This window comes from Aethalodelphis obliquidens, unplaced genomic scaffold (genome assembly GCF_003676395.1).
Source record: "Aethalodelphis obliquidens isolate GAN/ISIS:26980383/991018 unplaced genomic scaffold, ASM367639v1 scaffold21, whole genome shotgun sequence".
Taxonomy (NCBI): domain Eukaryota; kingdom Metazoa; phylum Chordata; class Mammalia; order Artiodactyla; family Delphinidae; genus Aethalodelphis; species Aethalodelphis obliquidens.
In genome coordinates, this window is record NW_020837965.1 from 23,557,200 (window position 1) to 23,579,593 (window position 22,394).

At 45.8% G+C, this 22,394-nt stretch overlaps 1 protein-coding gene across 3 annotated transcripts in view; it reads left to right on the top strand.

Annotated features, from left to right (window-relative positions):
• Positions 1-22,394, top strand: part of EML1 (EMAP like 1) — a 143,332-nt gene that overhangs the window by 104,893 nt on the left and 16,045 nt on the right. For all 3 annotated transcript variants that reach the window (XM_027120555.1, XM_027120556.1, XM_027120557.1), the window contains 10 exons: positions 485-554; positions 2,239-2,349; positions 3,205-3,300; positions 4,847-4,981; positions 5,709-5,808; positions 7,330-7,484; positions 9,698-9,823; positions 10,078-10,209; positions 13,070-13,137; positions 15,959-16,047. In XM_027120555.1, the coding sequence (XP_026976356.1) occupies positions 485-554; positions 2,239-2,349; positions 3,205-3,300; positions 4,847-4,981; positions 5,709-5,808; positions 7,330-7,484; positions 9,698-9,823; positions 10,078-10,209; positions 13,070-13,137; positions 15,959-16,047 (1,082 nt within the window). The remainder of the gene's footprint in view (positions 1-484; positions 555-2,238; positions 2,350-3,204; positions 3,301-4,846; positions 4,982-5,708; positions 5,809-7,329; positions 7,485-9,697; positions 9,824-10,077; positions 10,210-13,069; positions 13,138-15,958; positions 16,048-22,394) is intronic.

Consider the following 22,394-nt stretch of genomic DNA (forward strand, 5'->3'; position numbering starts at 1 on the left):
TTTTTTAATAAAAATGTTTTGCCTCATGTGTATGTCTGGGTCTGCTATTCCTATAATTCATTTATACCTTTGGTAGCGATTTTATGTATCTGGAAAAGATGATGGATGAATAGATGGATTTATGTATTTCTATTTATCCTGACTCCCTGGTCAGTTATTAAAATGCTGTTGGAAAAAGATGATGCTTTTGCTATTTGAGATACTCAAATGACTTCTTAATAAAGATTGTATACTAATGAAGTGGTTCTGAGACTGAAATGGTATTTCCCAAGCAGAGGGTGCTTTTTCTTTGAATTTGAAAATTCTCTATAGATAAAGGAATTAAGATGAAATGAAATGAGGTGCTTAGAGAATTTATCATGACTGTAAGAAGTTAGGCACTGTGTATATCTTACTTTTAAATTTTTGACCAGATTGTATTTGCTCAAGGGAAGAGTGAAGCTTACCTTTAAACGGTAGATGTTTGTTAAATATCTCTTTTTAGCCTTGCAGTTCATCCTGATAGGATCACGATAGCCACAGGACAAGTTGCAGGCACATCTAAGGATGGAAAAGTGAGTTCTATTTTAATATTTTTGTAACGAACTGGTAACACAAAATAATTTTCTGAAAATTTTGCTGACGAATGAGCCTGCTTAGACATAAAATGTCTGAGTACTTCTTAATCCCTCATTTGAATGTTTTTTTGCAAATTAAAGTTCTTACACTGACTTTACACCTTAGTTTCAGCTAAGTTTTAAATAGCATTGTTCTTGCCTGAGAATCCATTAACTCTTAAGATACTTATTTACACACGTGATAAACATTAAAATGTTAAGTACACATTTAATAAGCAAAGTTAAAATCATAATCGATAATCATTTGAATTGGGGGCACGTTGCCTCTTCAGTGAAATTCAGACACCCTCTGCCATGAATTCCCTGTAATCATGACTGCAGCCCATGGAATTTGTGTCTGGGTGTCATCTATAAGGGCTGCTGGAAGGATTTTAGCCCAAATTCTGTAAGCACTTCACCAAGACTTCAGTTTGTATCTTAAGGAATCAGAGAAGGAGCTAGTAGAATTTGACGAAGAGAACAACTCAGAACTGGCTTCCACGTACTTATTTACCACAATCTGTGGTCATTGTCATGTCTTATCCAAAACTTCTTGTAACTTTTCTGATGTCCATTTTTGTATAGCATTGTGTATCCATGCACAATGTATGATCTGAAACTAATTACATTAAGTTCTTCCATTTTTATCCTGAGTGCTACCATTTTTCAGAAAATATTTTAATAACATCAAATTTTAACTATTTATGCTATTTTCCATTAAAATCCTATACTTGAAAGGAGGTAACAGGAACAACGGAAATCAGACTACTCTTCTGTAAACACAGAGGGAACAGGGTCTTCATCATCTTTTTTATTTTTTTAACTGTTAAATGATCTTTAAAAGTTATTTGAAATTAGTAGTAAATCATTTGTTCCTCCCCTCTAGTGGCTTAACTGTGTATTTCAGTTTCTGGCCTTGAAATTGAATCAGAACCTTAGAGCCAGAGAAAATGTCATAGCTATCTGAACCATGCCTTTGCATTTACAAGTGGAGAAGTCTGGAGAGGCCGAGGGACTGTCTGCGGACGCCCAGCTACTTAGAGACAAGTCCAACCTAGAGCTACTTCACCCATCTACGGGGTACAATGCTAGTCCTTTTCTTGATAAACCTGCTGATTATTCTGTGATGTTTTCTCCTATTAAGGAAGAGAAAAATTAACATAGTTGAGAGGGTTTTGAACTAATCATAATAATTCTAAATTTTCGTTTGCATACAATCAATTTCCTGGGGGGCCCAAGGACGTTAAGCTCTTAATACCATTGGTGGCAACCATCGTGGTGAATTGAACCACACTTGATCCTCAGTAACAATACAGACTTTGCAAGGATAACCCTTAAATGAGACTCCATGTTCTTCATCATTTTTCATTTTTAAAACTCAGACGCATTCGATACGCACATGAGAATATCACTTCCTGTGGTACAGTTATCAATAACGAGCTCTCCTGAAGTTAAATTGGCCCCGAGAGCCACGACCTCCGGGAGAGATTGGGAATGTTTTATTTATATTAAAAGGCAGAGTCCTCAAATGCATCAAAAAAACATTTTTTTTTGACAACATTAAAGTATTCTCATAATTTCAAGGTAAAGATAAACTTGTAGACGCGGCACAGTGGGTGACCCTGCCTTGTTTTCTAAGCAGCAGTTGCCCCCAAACGTGCGCATCTGGGATTCCGTGACGCTGAACACGCTGCACGTCATCGGAATCGGGTTTTTTGACCGAGCCGTCACCTGTATCGCATTCTCAAAATCCGTAAGTACGAGCCCTGTGGGTATCGCAGCCTTTGTCCACAGGGAGGAGAGAATCAGCTCAAGGTGGAAGAGGGAGAGAGTTAACACGCCCGTAACTGCCCAGGTGTGTGTACAGATTTGGACTCCGAAACCTCCCGCCTCCCAGGTCCCCTCATTCAGAGGGCGCATGCGCCGCCTCGGTGACACACGCTCCCAATCCGACATTTCCACGGTGATGAGAAGAGGCCCTGCAGCCACACTGTCTTCAGGCTCCTGGAGCAGTCTTGCCTGCTCTGGCCTTGAATTTCCCCTGCCTGTCTGTGCGGTCCCCAGCCGGCCTGGCTCGCTGCCTGGCCATAAGCAGGGGCTGGATGGACCTCGTGGTCTCCCAGGCTTCCTCAGGATGTGCCCGTTCAACAGGGCCACCCTTTAAAGCACTTGTTCAGCCAGTTCAGAAACACACATGTGTTCACATCAATACACCGCCTGCCTCACCCCCAGTGCCCCCTCCCCTTGTACGGCCTTGCGGTAACCTGGTCACCGCTCAGCGCAGACCTGTGCCCTGGAGCCGCAGATGCCTTCTCCTCCAGGGCGGGGGCTCTGCAGCCCCTAGGAGGCTGGTTCTAACAGAACCAGTGGTGAAGCGCAGCCCCCGACCCCTCCCTCCCGCTCCTGTCCCTTGTCACCCCACATTCCCCTGCTCCCACTGTCTGTGTGCCCAAGTCATAAGTAGGTCTCGACGGTGGTGGGTAAATATTCTTTAATGAAGATGTAGCGGACTCTTTATTAAAAATAAAATTATGTTCCTTTTTAATCACTCTCAACCTAGTTTATTCTCAAATGTAGTCTTCCTGTGAATACCTTTTTGTTTTTCCAGAATGGAGGAAGCAACCTCTGTGCCGTGGATGACTCCAATGACCACGTGCTGTCCGTGTGGGACTGGCAGAAGGAAGAGAGGCTGGCGGATGTCAAGGTCTCTCTCCAAGCCTCATGTTGGGCTATGCTGTCCTTTTCCCATGTGGAGCCTTCCCCTGCTGGCCCCTGGCCAGCTTTCTGTGTCTCGGTGGGCTGTGGGCTCCGTCCCCGCCACAGCCCCTAGGCAGGACCCCTTCACCGAGAAGCCCTTGGGCCCCCACCCCTCCCCCCATTCCCAAGGCCTGGTAGGGTTTCTTCTTCTCATCACAGCGTCTATAAGGGTTTTCCTTCCTCATTTTACAGTCACCACCCTTTTAATTCGCTCCGTCGCTCATTTGCTCGCGTTCTCTCCGTCATCCACAAATGCCGAGTGTCCCCTTTGCACACGCGTGTCGAGGAGACACTGGCGCGATGGTGACAAGTGAGATGTGCCTGCTGCCCAGCGGGAGGGCCAGGCGGGGAGCAGGGGCACGAGGAGGGCAGCACAGCCAGCATGGGGCTTGTCCCGAGCTGAGTGGACTCCGGAATGGGGTCCTCCCAGCGGTGCTCTTCCTGCAGTGGGACCCACTGGACTTTCCTTATGTCAGTGTACCTTCCTTGAGCTTTCTCATGCTTTCCTCCTGTTAAAACCATGATTGGATCTATTTTTATAGAACTGACTTCAGATTTCTCACCCTGGCATCCATTAACCGTAGATCACCTGACTTACCTAAGATTAGCATCACCACTGGACCACCTGACTTACCTAAGATTAGCATCACCGTTGGATCACTTTACCTACCTAACATTAGGAGCACCATTGGATCACCCCACTTACATAACTTTCTCTCTTGTTTGTGTGTGGGATGCAGACCCTGTGTTCTAATAAGGCATTAAATAACTATTTTTATGCTGTAGCTATGCCTTCTAATAGTCTGCTCAAGTATTTAAGTTCTTGCCATGTCGCTGGGTTGGAAGCAGTCAGCGCAAGTTACTGTCCGGGTTTAAGAATGTATAACTGAATTATCAAGCACAAAGAGCCATCAGGGTCTGATTCGTGGGACCAGGGTGCAAGTCGTGGAAATCAAGATAGCAGGGTGAGGGTGGTGAAGTGGTACCCAAAGAGCCAGATCCCCTACTGGATTCCAGGCTTGGTCGGCAAACCACCGGCAGAGACCTGGGGATCCGTATCAGGAGGGACTCCCCAGACAAGCAGGGCAGCCAAAGTGGGCCAGGAGCGATGGAGCCGAATACGATCCAGACGCCGGGGCCCTTCCAGTCACTCGATGGTGATGAACCTGCAATTCTTAGTTCCCCGGCCGCCCCTTCAGCCAGAGCTCACTGTGTGCCTGCTGTGTCCCAGTTCCTGTGAGTCCCCATACGGAAGGATGACCTCGTGGCCCCATCCTCAGGGCTCAGTGCAGTGGGGGAGACAGACGAGGAGGAGAGGGGTCGGCACGTACAGACACAAGTTCAGTGATTCCAAAAGACGAATTCAGTGGGAGAAAATACCAAGAGGCCTAGTGCTTACCTTGATGAATTATTTATTTGTGGTTCAGATTGTATTTATTTTCTTAAGTGTCTTCAGAGACTTGAGACATTTGATTCTCCTGTTTTGCACCAAGTGTTCTAATGAAGCTGTATTTGCTGCGGATTTCCACCCCACGGACACGAATATAATTGTTACCTGTGGAAAGTCCCATCTCTACTTTTGGACACTAGAAGGAAGTTCCCTTATTAAGAAGCAAGGATTATTCGAGGTAAAGTGAAATTGCATCTGTCGTTTTATTTTTCACCGATGGTACTTGCGGTCACCTAGCTTTTAAGGAAGCTTCGAGGCATCCCAGTGCTAGAATTTGTTTTAATGGGCAAATGCGGGGGTGTCGTGATAAAGACTGTTCCTGGAGATCCCTGGCAGAGCTGGGGAGCCCCTCGTGTCTCATGGATAACACTGGTGATGCTGAGAAGGAAGGATCAACACAGGCAGAAGCACCAGGAAAGGATGCCCAGGGGCTGGGCCCTCGCCGAGGCCTGCTGGCTGCAAAGAGCAAGGAAGAAGGCGCCCAGGAGACCCCAGTGGGACTCTGCAGAGAGCGATGGGCAGTCTCTGTGCCATTTAGTCCAGCATCTGCGGGCCTTGCGAGAGCGCCGGAAGGGCACCTGCTGCCCTGTGGGCCCAGAGGCTGAGTCAGAGGATGCCAGGCCCATCCTTCAGGCCGTAGTCACAGCAACACGGCCCCTTAGCCTCTCCAACACCCTCCTCTGCTCGAACTGCCTTCAACCTGATAAGTAGCAGAAATCTCTTTACTTTAGACCAGATAATCTCAGGGCATAAGTTACGTAATGGTGGATAAGAATGAAAGGTACACAGCGTGGTAGCAGAAGCTGACACTATCCAGCTTGGGGTGACTGTGCTTCTAGATGGTATTAATACAAACAAAAGGATGTCTTGATTGTATATACGTGTTCTTTTAAAATATTCTGCAGAAGCAAGAAAAGCCAAAGTTTGTCCTCTGTGTGACATTTTCTGAAAATGGTGACACCATCACCGGAGATTCAAGTGGCAACATCCTGGTATGGGGAAAAGGTAACACGTGATTCCTCCCAAAGCAGACATTTCTGGGTGATGTTATAAATATGAAGCCAAACGTGGCTCCTGTAAGAATTGTCTGTTAATATCATTTCCAGGTTTACTATTCGATTCCAAGGTACATAGGTACATACATGCATGTGTGCGGGTGTAACTTGGAACCAAAACACTGGGACTGAGGAAAATGAGACTAGTAAGCTGTGGACTTCTGTCGCTCTAAAAGGCTCTTTAAGCCCAAGACATTATAATGGAGCTAATAGCTTATTTAGGAGATCTGATAACAACTTATAATGGTGAAATCATCGAAGACTGTTTACTTAGCTCTACAGTATTGAACTTCTCTGGTCCACATAGTGCTTGGCAGACGCTGACTGAGTGCTGTCTGAGGCAGCATGCTAGGTGCTGAGCAAACGTGAGTCAGATGGGCATCCCCGCTGTCAGTGGGCGAACAGTGTGGTGAGGAGGTCTCCTTACTCAGAAACATTTATTTGGTCAAGTTCAATGAGCATTTATTTATTGACTTTAAATTATTTCTTTATTTATTTACTTATTATTTATTTTGGCTGCACTGGGTCTTAGATGCGGCATGCGGACTTCTTAGTTGCGGCATGCAGGATCTAGTTCCCCGACCAGGGATCAAACCCGGGCCCCCTGCATTGGGAGCTCGGCGTCTTAACCCACTGGACCACCAGGGAAGTTCTTCAGTGAGCACTTATGAGTGCTTGCCATGTGCCAGGAAAAATGCACTATCCCTGTCCTCAAGGGTTTTAGTATTTGAGTTGGGGGTGAAGGTGAAAACAGACCCATCAGTGTAATTTCAGATTAATATGGTGACCTTTGTAGTATCCCTGCTACTCTGGGTGCCATGGACTCTATGTATACATCAGTTCATTCCACCCTTAGAACAATCCCGTGGGATAAGCAGTAGCCCCATTACACCAAGGGGGAAACTGAGACAGAGCAGTTAAGTCACCTGTCCAGAGACACACAGCTCATTTCTCAGCCACATGTAGTCTGGCTGTACTCTTCACACACTATGCTTCGTGTTAGCGTGTTTTCCTTAATTATTTTTTTCTTAGTTTATTTTATTGAAGTATAGTTGATTTACAACGTGTTAATTTCTGCTGTACGGCAAGGAGATTCAGTTATACATATACATATATATCCTTTTTCATATTCTTTTCCATTATGGTTTATCACAGGATATTGAATATAGTTCCCTGTGCTATCAGTAGGACCTTGTTGTTTACCCATCCTATATATAATAGTTTGTATCTGCTATTCCCAAACTCCCAGTCTGTCCCTCCCCCCAACCCCCTCCCCCTGTTTTCCTTAATTATAAAGTAATTCAGTTCATGCTTGTCTGGTGCTCTGGGAACTTCTAGAAAGTGGATCCTTGATAGAGTCACACTGCAATGATGTTCTAACCGACAGTATCGCATTTTAAAACAAAAATGAAATGAGATGGGCAGAGGTGAGCCTTTGACGATGTCCTCAGCTTGGTCTTGCTGTGTTTAGGTACGAATCGAATAAGCTACGCAGTTCAAGGGGCCCACGAGGGCGGTATTTTTGCACTTTGTATGTTGAGGGACGGCACGCTGGTGTCGGGAGGAGGGAAAGACCGGAAGCTCATTTCTTGGGATGGAAACTACCAGAAACTTCATAAAACCGAGGTAAGACAGCAAGTCATGCTATTGACATTCGTTTTGAACGTTAAACTGTTATACTGACCAGTTTCCTTGTTAGTTTGAAATCTTCAGCTTACCGTTTTGAGAATTGTTTAGATAAAATTTTCCTAAACGGGGTAGTATTTTACCAAAATCACGAAGGCAGTTTAAGTACTAAAAGGGAATTAGGTTTATAAAACGTGAGGTGGTCGCGTTTCACATCTAGAATATTTTTATCAAAGACCCAATCTCACTTTTCCAAGGGAACATTTATCCACATTTTGATTAATCGTTAAAACGTCTCTTCTCTTTTCACTTTAATTTCCATCGTGTTACTTTGGAGACATTTTCACTTTGAACTGGTGTTCACTGAGTATTTACGTTGTGCGTGGCTGAGTGCCAACACCATCTCTGGAGCTCTGACCCCTTTTGGCATCTCCTTCACCTCCTTATTACCTGGTTAGCAGACCTGGACTCCAACAGGAGCCGGAGGCAAGAAATTCAATATCCCTTCTACACACTCACTGAATTTTCTCTCCCCCAGGCCCTGGGAAATTATGAGCAGACAGATATCAAGGTCGGCATCAATCCGAAGGTTGAGTTTCTTCCTCTCTAGCATAGCATGGACACCTTGTAGAACTTCTCCAACTTCTAAGTCAGATGCACACAGCACAGTTACATCAGAGAGCAGCGTGGCATGGTGCTCTGACAGTATGAGAATTTGGTTTTGTTGATTCCTGCTCTTCATAAAGGAAGGCCTGGGCTTCCCTGGTGGCGCAGTGGTTGAGAGTCCGCCTGCCGATGCAGGGGACGCGGGTTCGTGCCCCGGTCCGGGAAGATCCCACATGCCGCGGGGCGGCTGGGCCCGTGAGCCGTGGCCACTGAGCCTGCGTGTCCGGAGCCTGTGCTCCGCAATGGGAGAGGCCACAACAGTGAGAGGCCCGTGTACCGCAAAAAAAAAAAAAAAAGGAAGGCCTTCCTCTGAGTTTTGGAAATCACCTTCCTTTCATGGAGACTTTAATTGCGGTAGCATTTTTTTATAATAAGATTTGACCAGCATTTGATGAACCCAATCATAACAAATACTCCAGAGTCTCACCTAGTTTTATAGAAGATGCTCATCATTTTTAAGTACCTGTAAGTCCTCTTCGTTAGCGTGGGTTGTTACCCACTTTTCTCTAGTCTGTGCTAACAGAGCGCGCTGGAAGTAGACAGTCTGTATGAGGACAGGCTGCGCCTCACCGTCCCAGAACCGCGGTGCCTGGAGTCCACCCCAGGCTTTCACTGCGATTTTCTGTTCTTTTTATAAAGTGCAAGCACCTCTGTTTGTTTTATCATAGCAAATTGTTCTTGGCTGGTGTATTTTGAAATTATTTTTATTAACACTTAGATAATCATATATGTTTGCCAACATGAGAAGTGGATTTCAAAACTAAATGAAGTCGCCAAAGAATTTAACCTTTTAAGTTATAAAAAATGTTTAGGAACTCTTATTACAGCAGATTACATATTCTTTACTTTCCAAATTTTACCTGGTTCTGCTATCAGAAGTCATAACAAGAGTAAACTACTCAGTTGTATTTCTTATTTTTATATTTTGTCAAGACAAAAATGTTTTATTCTTTGTTTTTTAAACCACCTTATTGGGCTTCCCTGGTGGCGCAGTGGTTAAGAATCCGCCTGCCAATGTGGGTGATGTGGGTTCGAGCCCTGGTCCGGGAAGATCCCACATGCCGCAGAGCAACTAAGCCCGTGCGCCACAACTACTGAGCCTGTGCTCTAGAGCCCGTGAGCCACAACTGCTGAGCCCGTGAGCCACAACTAGTGAAGCCCGCGCACCTAGAGCCCGTGCTCCACAGCAAGAGAAGCCACTTCAACGAGAAGGCCGCGCACTGCAACGAAGAGTAGCCCCCGCTCACCTCAACTAGAGAAAGCCCGTGCGCAGCAATGAAGACCCAACGCAACTAAAACTAACTAAATAAATAAATGTATAAAAAAGAAAAAAAAAACCTTACTATTGCTGATTTTTTTTTAGGTATATTAAATGTTTGGAGTTTAAATGTAAGATTTGGGATCATTCACTCACGTACTTTCTCTCTCTCCATAGCACATGCATGTGTGTATGTCATTGTGACAGGAGCTGTCATCACAATAAACAAACAAGTATTTTGAATGAGGGAGCTCAGAATTTAATGACATTGGAGATCTTTTCCATGCAGATTCCAGAACAGTTTGGTCCCATACGGACAGTGGCTGAGGGGAAAGGCGCTGTGATCTTGATAGGCACCACCAGAAACTTTGTCCTACAGGGCACACTGTCCGGAGACTTCACACCCATCACTCAGGTACGCGCCAGCCCAGCCAGCCCACCAAACACGTTCATTCTGGGCAATAGTAGAACATAAGACAGAGTTACAAAGAGGAGATTTTTCCTGTGTTTTATAGTAACATCACCTTCCTCGGCTTCCGTCAGCGAGGAAGAAAAACAGATGGGAGAAATTCCAGCGTGTGCAGTAAGCCATGGTTCATGGTGCTGCAGGGCTCCTGGGTGTTGGCTGTAATATTTCAGAGAGCTTCTGTTTGTCTCGGTTCTTTGTAGGGTCACACTGATGAGCTCTGGGGACTGGCCATCCACGCCTCAAAACCTCAGTTCTTGACCTGTGGGCATGACAGGCACGCCACCCTGTGGGACGCTGTTGGTCACCGGCCTGTCTGGAACAAAATAATAGAGGTAGACATGCATGTTATATTCCATCTTTCTTATAAAAATTCATCTGGAACGTGTTGATTTTTCTTTTTGCATGAGATTAATAGTGATATAAATTCGTCCCAATGCAAATGTCACTTACTTTATCTCCTTCAAATTGCACTGCTTTAAACATTGCCTCAAGTGGTCTCATCCATGTAGTTCGGAAGTTTGCTGTTGCATTTTTGGACAGCAAGTGAGCCTTTCCGAGTTGGTTGCTGGGTTTCCCAAGTGCAATCTCTTCTGGCTTAAAGGCTGAAAAACCCTCGTTATGAGCCTGCATTCTATTTACAGAGTACCTTTTGAATGAGGATTTATTAACTATTCTTACAGCGTACAGTTTAATTTATCTCTGCGCTTTGAGTCTGATGGTAAAGTTTAAAGTCAGCATGTCTGTGACCTTTGCAAACGGAACTCCAGTTGTACATCAGAGTGCTGAAGTATCCTTTCCCTACATACCACACAGCAGTGTCTGCACTTACCGAGCACTGTTTGCATACCCAGCATTGTACACGTATTATCCTTAATCCTTGCAGCAGCCTTGCAGGTTGAAGTTTTTTACCCTGATTTTATTGATTAGGAAGTTGAAGCTTAGGTAAGTCAATAGCTCACCAAGGTCCCTGAATCCATGATGGAGCCAGTGTTCACCCCCAGCTCAGTCTGACTCCCAAAGTCAGGGTCTCCTGCCACAGCCTACTGTAGTGAGTGAAATACACCTCCCATCTTACTTATGCCCTTAATGACACATCCAGCCCCAGGCAAGGGGTTGCCCCTCTGTAGACCCCACACGTCCTCCTTTCGGCCCCCGCAGAGTTGCCAGCATTTCCTGATGTGCTGGGTCCGTGTTTTGGTCCTCCTGCCCTTCGCTTATTTTAATAAATAAATTTATTTATTTATTTAATTTTGGCTGCGTTGGGTCTTCGTTGCTGCACGCTGGCTTTCTCTAGTTGCGGCGAGCGGAGGCTACTCTTCGTTGCGGTGCATGGGTTTCTCATTGCGGTGGCTTCTCTTGTTGCGGAGCACGGGCTCTAGGCGCACGGGCTCAGTAGTTGTGGCTCGCAGGCTCAGTAGTTGTGGCACACGGGCTTAGTTGTTCTGTGACATGTGGGATCTTCCCGGACCAGGGCTCGAACCCATGTCCCCTGCATTGGCAGGCGGATTCTTAACCACTGCACCACCAGGGATGCCCCTGCCCTTTGCTTTTGGAGAAGGTCTGTAAGAGACTGGAGCTGGCTGGTCACTGGGGGAGCTGATCACTGAGATGACAGGCCTGGGGGTGACACCGCCACCAGAGGGCAGAGCGGGAGTGGCCCAGGTGGCAGGGCATAGCTACAGGAAGTGGCGTCCCATGTCGTGACCGTCCCCTGGTGGGGGCTTGGAGGATCAGATGGAATGGCGAATACATGAAGGGCTGGTGCAGAGCTGACAGCCACTGATGCAGCAGGGACAGTGATGGTCCAGGAGAGCAGCCTTCCCTGTGGCCTCGGTCTACACGGCACTCTGGCCAAAAGCAATGCCAGTTACTCCATCACCAGCCTGGCATCAGGGCACAGGCGCCAAACTGGAGCCCAGAAAGATCTGCAGTTCCGTAGCTTCTTTACCCACTGGCCACTAGACAGAAACACTCAAGTGTCTTCATCTCAAAAATGGTATGAGCCTCAAATCAACTAGGCAGTAAAGCTTCAAGTGCACGTGATTTCTCTCTGTGTGTCAGTGGAGGCCCTGAGCTTAATCACAGCTCCCGCTTTGGAAAAGCAACGCAGTAACGTCATCAGTCCCTGGAGAGTTTCTCTCTGGTCTCTCTCTTTTTTTTTCGGGTTCTCCAGTGGTACCTCAGTGCCTCCTTCCATTTCCATTTCCAGTACTCCTATTTTCTTGGTCTTCCTGTGACTAATCTCTTCTCACTTCAGTTCGTCCTGAGCACTCCTACCAAGTGATCTAAGACATAGATTTGATCACGTCCTTCTTGTTAGTGAAAGGAAACAGTTATTCTCACTGTGTTTTTCCTGATGATCACAGCCCTTGACGTGGCAGTGCAGCCCACATTACTAGCATCCTCCGTAGCATTCTCCGCTTTCCCGGTCCCCACCCTGTAAACCTACTGACTCTACCTGCCATTCCTCAAACATGCCCCAAACTGTGTTGCTTCTACCTCCTTGACCATATTTTTGTCCCCTTAACACTCGATCCAAAAAAAATATTGGTGTGTCCATGTCTGCCTTCACCTATACCGGAAGGCCTGAGTCAAAGGCTTCCAGCACCAGCATGCCTCGGCCCAGCTTCCCCGTCTGACTTCACCTAATGCTCCGTCTCCAGCTCCTTTTACCTCTCTCATCAGTCTCGTTTCACCTTGTTAGGAACAAACACGTACGTGTCCCACTAGAGCCAAACCTGGAATGTGCCCTGCTCATCTTGAGATCCGTCTAGGGCTACCGTGGTGTCTTGCACCCAGTGGGGGGCGTTTACCCAGTATCGACCTGATGGCATTAGGTGCAGGGGTCATAATTCCAGACAGATGGAGCACAAGCTTCCCACTCAGCATGGGGGTCAACTGAAGGAACTTCCAAGACTTGGAGGAGGAGCGTGTCTTTGTTGATCTGTCATCTGATTACTGTAGCTGTGAAAGGCTATAAGACAGAAAGAGAAAAATTATAAGAGGATAAAAATTTAGTATTGTTGAGACATGACCTTCATTAAAGTAGGAAAATGTTTTCCTCTCTGGAGAGAAAAGAGATGTTTTAAATGGGGCCACGTAGCCCTAAGGGATTACAGCTGTGCTTGTGTGTGTTTTATGTGATCGCACTGTGTCTGGCCATCAATTTACACTTCCTTTACAATGTTTTAGGATCCAGCTCAGTCTTCTGGTTTTCATCCTTCAGGGTCTGTGGTTGCAGTCGGAACACTGACTGGGAGGTAAGTGCATGTCAGCATGGCTTGTGCTTTCAAAGTTCATGGGAAAGAGGCTTGTTGTCTGTGTTTCCCCAGCGACAGGCACAGGGTAGCTCTTGGCTGCCTCTCCGAGCTCCTAATGACTTGCCGGGAATTAAGTCCGAACTCGAAAGTGAAACCTGAGGCAGTGGCCCTTCACGTTTTGGACTTTGGGAAAAGCCGAGGGAAGCTGTGGACCCCTCTCCCAGAAGAGGCCCCAGCTCCACACACACAGGATTGTGGGGCTTCTCAACTTTGGAATGGGGCAACACAGCATTTCAAAGCACTGCGAATTTTAAATGCTTCTTCTTGCTGCCCTGTCAGACTTAGAGAAAGCTGCCCAGCTCCTGAGCCTCATGTTGGATTCAGCCAACACTTATTTGCCAAAGCGCCTCTGATATGCGAGGCACTAGCTCTGCGCTTGAATCCCAGCTTCGCCACTTAGCCGCAGTGTGTCTCTGAGCCAGTTACATGACCTCTCTGAGTTTGTTTCTTCCTCTGTAAATTGTGACGATATATCTGCCTGGCCGTACGCTGATGACTGAGGGAGACAATGGACGAAGAAGCTCCTGGGGTCGCCTGGCAGGCGATTTCAGTGGTTATTATTATATCCTTGTTTCATAAAATTCGATTATACTTTTATATTGTTTGTCATAGTATCTACGCATATTATAGCTTAATTCATATACCATTGGTGATCCCCTCCTCTCTAAAGAGAGTACCACTTACGGGGAGGGAAGTGGGGAGGGGCAGCACAGGGGTAGGGGAGTAAGAGGTGCAGACTATTAGGTATACAGTAAGCTACAAGGATGTATTGTACACCATGGGGAATAGAGCCAATATTTTATAATAACTATAAATGGAGTGTAAGCTTTAAAAATTGTGAATCACTACATTGTACGCTTGTAACTTATAAAATATTGTACAGCAACTATGCTTCAAAAAAAAGAATACCACTTAGATTCTGTTGCTAGGAACTTAAGAGTATGTATAAAGAAAGAGTAACCATCTATAAGTCATAGGTGGCAACATCTTAAGAGTTGGGCACCTTGTATCCAACAGAATCCTTCGTGAAAATGTTTGCACACACACACACACACATACACACACACACTCACTCACACACACTCCTTTGACCTCTCTTAGAGACATATGAAGCTTCCAACTCAGCAGGCTCTGAAGAACGGCTGCCAGCCAGTTACTGCCGTCAGCGACGTGCTGAGTCTGTGTGGCAGGACAGGGTATGGGACAGTGCCAGCTGCTCAGAATCACAGACAGTGCCCTGTAGGAGGAAGAGAGATGGAACATGCAACTTAATCCTTCCGCTCTGTTTATGCCTCCCCCACCCCTGGTCCTGGTACCAGGCTTAGCTCTCGATGGGGCAGTTTAACACGATGTTTCAAAGGCACAGCCCAGACAGCCCCGGTCTCTCTGCTTCTTCTATTCTGACCTCTGTTAAAGTTAAATAGCACAGGGACTTCCCTGGTGGTGCAGTGGTTAAGAATCTGCCTGCCAATGCAGGGGACACGGGTTCGAGCCCTGGTCCGGGAAGATCCCACGTGCGGCGGAGCAACTAAGCCCATGAGCCACAACTACTGAGCCCACGTGCCACAACTACTGAAGCCCGCACGCCTAGAGCCTGTGCTCTGCAACAAGAGAAGCCACCGCAATGAGAAGCCTGCATACTGCAATGAAGAGTAGCCCCCACTCGCCGCAACTAGAGAAAGCCCACATGCAGCAACGAAGACCCAAGGCAGCCAAAAATAAATTAATTAAATTTATGTTTTTTTAAAAAAGTTGAATAGCACACATTAAAGGTAAATGGTTGTTAGAGATGCAAGGAAGCAAAGCTGAGATGCCAAATCCAGATGTCAGGGGTCAGCCAGTCCCCTTGAGTGGTGCCGACTAGGGCCCGGAGTGGATGGTGACTCTGGCTCGATGGACACGCTGATGGGTGTGTGTCATCAAGGTTTGAAACGGCAGCAGCAGGGAGTCCACATGCCTTTTCATCCCTGAAAACACTGGGGTCCCACTCACTGCCACTACTTGAGAACACGTGGGCAGGAGAGTTCAATCTTCCCGCCATTTAACAAACATTGACCGAGTACCATGTCCTGATTAGAGGATTCGGAGCACTTCCGTGTCCATTATAATTTGACCGATTGGACGCTGGACCTGCAAAGTCATTCTGGGCCTTTATTCCCATTTTACAGTTGGGGAAACTGAGCCCAGAGAGGCTAAATTCAAAGGCCAGTCCTCTACTCGCCCTTCTGCCATTCTCTGGGTCATTTCTTTCACCCAGCTGGTTGCACACCCGCATCACAGAAGGTCAGGTGCTGGCCCAGCTCTGCTTGCAGCAGCCCTGGAGGTTGTCCCGGCCCCATCCTCCTGTACCCATCCTGCCTTGCCCTGGGCCAGATCTCTGGGTGAGCGTGTGCAGTGGCCCCTTTGCTGCTTCCTCTGGCCACAGGCTGGGGGTAGGTGTTGGTTCATCTTCCCTGCCCAGGGCTTTCTCTCCTTTAATGTGTAAGTGACAAAACTCAAACACCAGGGAACCCTGCCATAGCATCAGTAACTGAATCATTTCCCGTAGTACCCAGTTTGCTGCTCCTATCTTTAGGAACTGCTCATATGTAGGAAATTTTCTTTAAATGAAAGCTGGGAATAAGAATTCTTATTAAGCAAATACAGAGCATTTTTAAGCTCTTAGGTTAATTTTTTTTAATAGCCTTGCTGTGACTGTAGTAGTCTTACTTCATTTTCTCGCTAAACAATTGATTTGTACTTTTCCCCATGTTTACAACAGGTGGTTCGTGTTTGACACAGAAACGAAAGACTTGGTCACCGTCCACACGGATGGAAATGAACAGCTGTCTGTAATGCGTTACTCACCAGGTTAGAATACGGTCCATTCACTCTGACAGATTGATGAAGTTCTCTGTAGATGTCTGTAAAGAAAAAACATTCACAGGCCCCCTCAGGAGCGAAATTTAAACTATATCGGCACATAATTGTGGCGCTTGGGCGTTCTCAACCTCCCTTCTTTGGGTCACTATGCTTGTGTGGGTTTTTTTGTTTGTTTGTTTCAGCCTGTCAAAAAGCACCTTTATTATATTTATAATAGCCTCTCATGCACTCGTGCTTTCTTGCTAGGTGCCTTTGAAGCAGTTTACTTGTGTGTTTTTAACTTTTTATTACGGAAAATTTCAAACAGGGACAAAATTGGACAGAATAGCATAATGAACCCCCAACGTACCCATCACCCAGCTTCAATAATTATCGACTCTTAGCCGTTTTGTTCACCCGTAGCCCCACCCACTGCCCCCTCCCATGTTGTTTCTGAAGCCGCTCCAGACGTCTTATCCTTTCATCTGTTAATGTTAATAACTAGAGAGATCTAAAGAATATGAGGACGCTTTTTAAACAGCTTTATTGAGGTATAATTTACGTACAATATTTTACTCTTCATGAAATGTACAATTCAGTGATGCTTAGTAAATTTGTAGAGTTGTGCGACCATCACCACCATCCAGTTGTAGAACCTTCCCATCACCCCCGGAAGTTCCCTCCCTGCCTATTAGTAATTAATCTCTACTCCCACCCCCAGCCCTAGGCAACATAAATGGTCTTTTCTGAACATCTCATGTCAATGGAGTCGTTCAACACGTCACCTGTTGCATCTGACTTCTTTTAGTTAAAATAATGTTTGTGAGGTTATTCATGTTATTGTGTGTGTATCAGTAGTTTATTCCTTTTTAACTGCTAGATAGTATCCCATTTTACGGATATGTCATGTCTGGTTCATCCATTCATCAGGGGATATTTGGATCGTTTCTGTGTTTTGGCTATTATGAATAATGCTGCTAGGAACATTGATCATATGTCCATTTTGGTTGGTTTCTTTTTTTTTTTTGGCCACGCCTCATGGCTTGCGGGATCTTAGTTCCCTGATCAGCGATCGAACTCACACCCTCAGCAGTGAAAGCTCGGAGTTCTAACTACTGGACTGCCAGGGAAGTCCCCATATGCACATTTTGTACTCATAAGTCTCTTTTACTCCATAGGCGCTCACTCTCTCTCTCTCTCTCTCTCTCTCTCTCTCTCTCTCTCTCCGCCTCTCTCTCTTTCCCTCCACACACACACAGGCAAACACACGCCACCCTCGCTTGCAGTTCATTTGTTGAACAAGCTGCTTCATTTTTCCCAGAGCATTTTCCACACTCTGGGTTTTTGTGAGTGCATCTCTGTGGTGTTGCTTAACACGTCCCTCTGTCCCCCATATTTCCTGTAATGTAATTTGGGATCTCGATCCGCTTCCGCCTCTATGTGTATTGGTCTCCTCTTCCTACAAGAGACACATGAGGTCTGCTTGTCTCACTGTCTATGCCATTAGAGCCGTCACTGCCCAACACTTAGATCCGTACGGGGACTGGTTTTTCTATTTTAGCCTTTCTTCATTTATCAGATATAGTACTTCTCTAAAGAGAAACTTCCCTTCATCTACTTTTTGTTACCCAAATAGTATACTGTTTTGTTACCCAGTCATATGGTAGAGTTAACCAAGATAAATGCTTAGCTTCTTTCCCTTTATTTACCGGTTTCCAAGATAGTGAGTTTGTTCTCTGCTCCCTTTAACAATGATCGGTTGCTGGTGGTGGTGTTTTTGGTGCCGTTATGAATTTAAGTGTATTTGGAATGTTTCAGTCTGGGATAGTTATGGTACGTGGAACCATTTATCCATTATTGGCCACTTCAGTTTGGCTCCTGAGTCCTTTTGACAGCTTGGGTTCCTGGGATGCTCGTGGCTACTGGGTAGGTCATCGTTTCTAAGCCTCGTCATTTATGCTTTTGGTTTAGGAAGCAGTCCTTCTCCGTGATATGTAGGACCTTCAGCTATGTGAGCACTCTTGGAAATAGCAGTTTTAGTCCTTGGAAATACTTGGCCACGACTGAATTGCCGTCACTCTGTAGGAGTCTTCCATTTTATAAGCTGATAGACGGTCGTACCTATCTCATGGTGGGGCTGTGTTCTTGTTCTCTAGAGGTAACCTCATAGAAAGAATACCCTTTTTAGACCCTTGCACCCAAAGACTTATAACTTCTTATCCTAAACAGACAACTGCACAGCCACCTTGGGAACCTTTTCTCCATGTTGAGAAGTACCTTACTTCACTCGACATTTTAAGTGTCATATTTTGTTCTGTTCATCCCAGGCAATATTTTGCATATCCTCCTATGTGCTTCTCGTCATTTTCTTAGTTACTTTGAACCTCTGCTGAGTGCAGGAGGGCCTCATCTACAGCTGCTTTTTATCTATTAGCTCCTGCTAACATAGCAGGGTCCTTTCGGGAGTCCATTTCTGTTTCTTGTCAGTTATACTAATGACTGTCCCCTGGAGACCAGAGAGCTCTCACTACCAGTAACTCTGCCTCTCAGGTTTTAGAGTCATTGACTGGAGGCTGTGTGGGGCAGAGGTGATGAGCCTGGGCCAAATCAGGGCGGGCTGCATGTGGACCCAGTGCCCTCTCTTCATTAGCCAGCTGTCCCTTGTCAAATCAGACAAGTTATTGTGGGGCTCAACCAAAGGAGGAGGTGTGAACGTGCTCTCTGAAGAGCAGAGCATTACGCAGATGACATGGGGGATGGGATGTCAGCAGTAGCCGTGGCAGTGGTGGTGGCCCCAGATCCTCGGGCCGTGGCCCCCAGCCCCACAGTGTCTTGTTCGGCACTGTGTGCCCAGCACCTAGCTGAGAGGAGATGCAACAGAGTACGAAGAGGAGGTAATATATACCTAGACAGAATAGATGCTCAGCGAATATTAGCTGATGCACGAATGCAGACAGACTAACTACAGTGCATCTGACTAGATGCAAAGCACACTGTGATCATCATTATGAGTTTTCTGCTTGCGCACGAGATCTTTCAGGCACGTGGGCTATACTATTGTAGATTACCGGCTGGCTCCTTTTCGGATTCAGGTATTTACAGATTTTAGACACACACACACACACACACACACACACACACACACACACACACACACACACACACGAAACTGCTGCGAAACCCCAGCCTGCGTTTGCAGCCGTCTCGCCGCGGCTCCCTGGGCTGTGCTTTGCTGAGAAGACATCAAACTAGGAGGGCTTTCTTCTCATTCCTTCAGTCTCATGCAAGTTCTGGATGCTGTGCTAGCAGCTAGAGGAAAAGCAAACAATTCTTAAGCTTTATGGGTGGAGCTGACCCCCAGGATGCTGGGAAGGACCAGTACACTCACTCCAGCTGCCAGGCTTGACCGTGATAAATGCCGCCTTTGCAGTCAGTGACATAGGCAGTGTCGAGGGAAGTAATCAATAAACCAGTCTATAATAGGGGTAGAAAAGAGCTTTCCTGGAGTCGAACTGAGGACTGTTGCCCAGGAGACGGCCTCTCAGATAACTCTGAGGCACTGCTCCAGAGAAGTGTGGTTTTCAGCAGTTTCATGTCTTGTCGGAACAAAGAACATCAAACAGGTCAAGGGTAGATTTCTGCAAGGTTAAAGAAAACAGACCAACATGTACACAGAGAGTCAGTATGGCGCCTGGTGCCTAGGAAGGGAGTCTTATCATTGAAGGAGTAACAGCTTTGGCATCCTAGGAGAGGAGGCATTTGATCCTTATTTCTAACATGGACATTCTTCTTTTTTTTTTAACATCTTTCTTGGAGTATAATTGCTTTACAATGGTGTGTTAGTTTCTGCTGTATAACAAAGTGAATCAGCTATACAAATACATATATCCCCATATCCCCTCTCTCTTGCATCTGCCTCCCACCCTCCCTGTCCCACCCCTCTAGGTGGTCACAAAGCACTGAGCTGATCTCCCTGTGCTATGCGGCTGCTTCCCACTAGCCATCTATTTTACATTTGGTAGTGTATGTATGTTTATGCCACTCTCTCACTTCATCCCAGCTTACCCTTCCCCCTCCCCGTGTCCTCACGTCCATTCTCTACGTCTGCGTCTTTATTCCTGTCCTGCCCCTAGGTTCGAAGATATACAGATGGCCAACAAACACATGAAAGGATGCTCAACATCACTAATCATTAGAGAAATGCAAATCAAAACTACAATGAGGTATCACCTCACACCAGTCAGAATGGCCATCATCAAAAAATCTACAAACAATAAATGGCTGGAGAGGGTGTGGAGAAAAGGGAACCCTCCTGCACTGTTGATGGGAATGTAAATTAACATGGACATTCTTTACTTTGGTCAGTGCACCCTTTTCTTTAATGATTAAAGCAGATGTATGTTTGATGTATGTTTGATAAGCCACAAACAGACTGTTTTAGTTAGTGTAAAATTCAAGTTAAATCATGTATGAGCCAGAATGACTTCTCCACGTCTCTGTATGTGAAAAATTTTGCGTTAATTGCCTCTTTTGATCATAAATCTTTCAATAGAAAGCATTGACGATCAAAATGTTTGTCCCTTGACGTCAGGGTGGTTGCCGCCTGCCCTGTGTCCATCATGTCCCTCGGTGCTTGGCCCCTTTTTGGTTGTTTATATATGTGTGGAGATTTGCCTAGTTATCCACATTAGGGGGAAACTAAGCAGACATAGTGAACAAGTACAGAGGTATGCTAATTGGGAAATACTTTATAGGCGATATGTGTTTTCAGTTATATCAAATTGTCATGCAAACATTGTACGTGTGCTTTGAGCAGCAGGCCTAAAGCAAGCAGTGATGTATGTCATGAGTAACTTGACGGCTAGGAAAAGAATAATCATACACAGTATGAAAATGATAATCATCTGTAAAGCAGAGCAAAAAAGTTGCCTATTTCTGAGGGGAGCCAACGAAACAGATCATTTAAAGGGTCAGTTTTTCTTATATGTTATAAGCGTTTTGCCTTCTGGGACATTCTTTCTAGGTGCATCTCAGTTTCTCCAGCGGTACTGATATAAGTGCAACAAACAGTATGAGCAATAATAACACAAACACCCCCTTGTTTAGCCAGTAGAGAATCTAAGGCAGCCCTGTTATCTAATGTTACTTGGGCTGAGGAACTTAGGGATGTCTGTTGTGCTGCAATGCTTTTGGCCGTCTCTTTGGCTATTTAACCAATGGTGGCTGATAGATTTCTGATCATCTTTTTTGTAACAATATGTAAAACGTACATTCCTGCACTAGGAATTAATATTCCCCAAAGATTTTGCCACCAGGTATCTTAGTATCTTGCTAACATGGTTCTCTTGACTCTGTAATGAAGAGACAAAGGAGGTTCGTCTATTTCCTGATGTACAGACAATGGAGTAACATAATGTCCCAATAAGAGTAAACCTTCTGTTTGTCAGCTTTTAAGAAATGTATGTGCCCATCCTTGGGAAGGTGGGTCAATTCCAATACCACCTATGAAGACAAAACCTGGGGGAGCACAGGTGATCCCTCCCAGAGTGCTCTCATTGATAGCCTCATGAATTGGGAGTTTTGTCAACACAATTTTTTTTTAATTTATTTATTTTATTTATTTATTTTTGGCTGTGTTGGGTGTTTGTTGCTGCGCACGGGCTTTTCTCTAGTTGCGGTGAGTGGGGACTGCTCTTCGTTGCCATGCGCAGGCTTCTCATTGCGGTGACTTCTCTTGTTGTGGAGCACAGGCTCTAGGCGCGTGGGCTTCAGTAGTTGTGGCATGCAGGCTCAGTAGTTGTGGCTCGCGGGCTCAGTAGTTGTGGGTCACGGGCTCTAGAGAGCAGGCTCAGTAGTGGCGCACGGGCTTAGTTGCTCCGCAGCATGTTGGGATCTTCCCGGACCAGGGCTTGAACCTGTGTCCCCTGCATTGCCAGATGGATTCTTAACCATTGCGCCACCAGAGAAGCCTGTCAACACAATATTAAACTATGGATCACTTCTCTCGTAGACTTTCCAAAGGTCATTTGCATGGTATTTAATATACAGTAGTTGCTGGCATAATTTACTCGCATTTTTCTCTAAAAGACATTTTTCAGTTAAGTAAGGGACAGATCAAGGAGCCCTAGGGTAAGTTGTACTCAGTCTCTAAGGACTGAGGATAGTATCCGACAAGGGATGGACATATTAATAGGTTGAAAAGTTTGAACCTGAAAGATTAGGCTAGAGAGAGGTTAGTCTGGGTGAGTGGTCACATTAGGAAAACCTGAACAGTCAGTGATACGTATTATGAGGGGCTTATATCGGTCTTGTATTGACCAAGGAATTTGACGACAGATCCACCAATTGGTTAGATT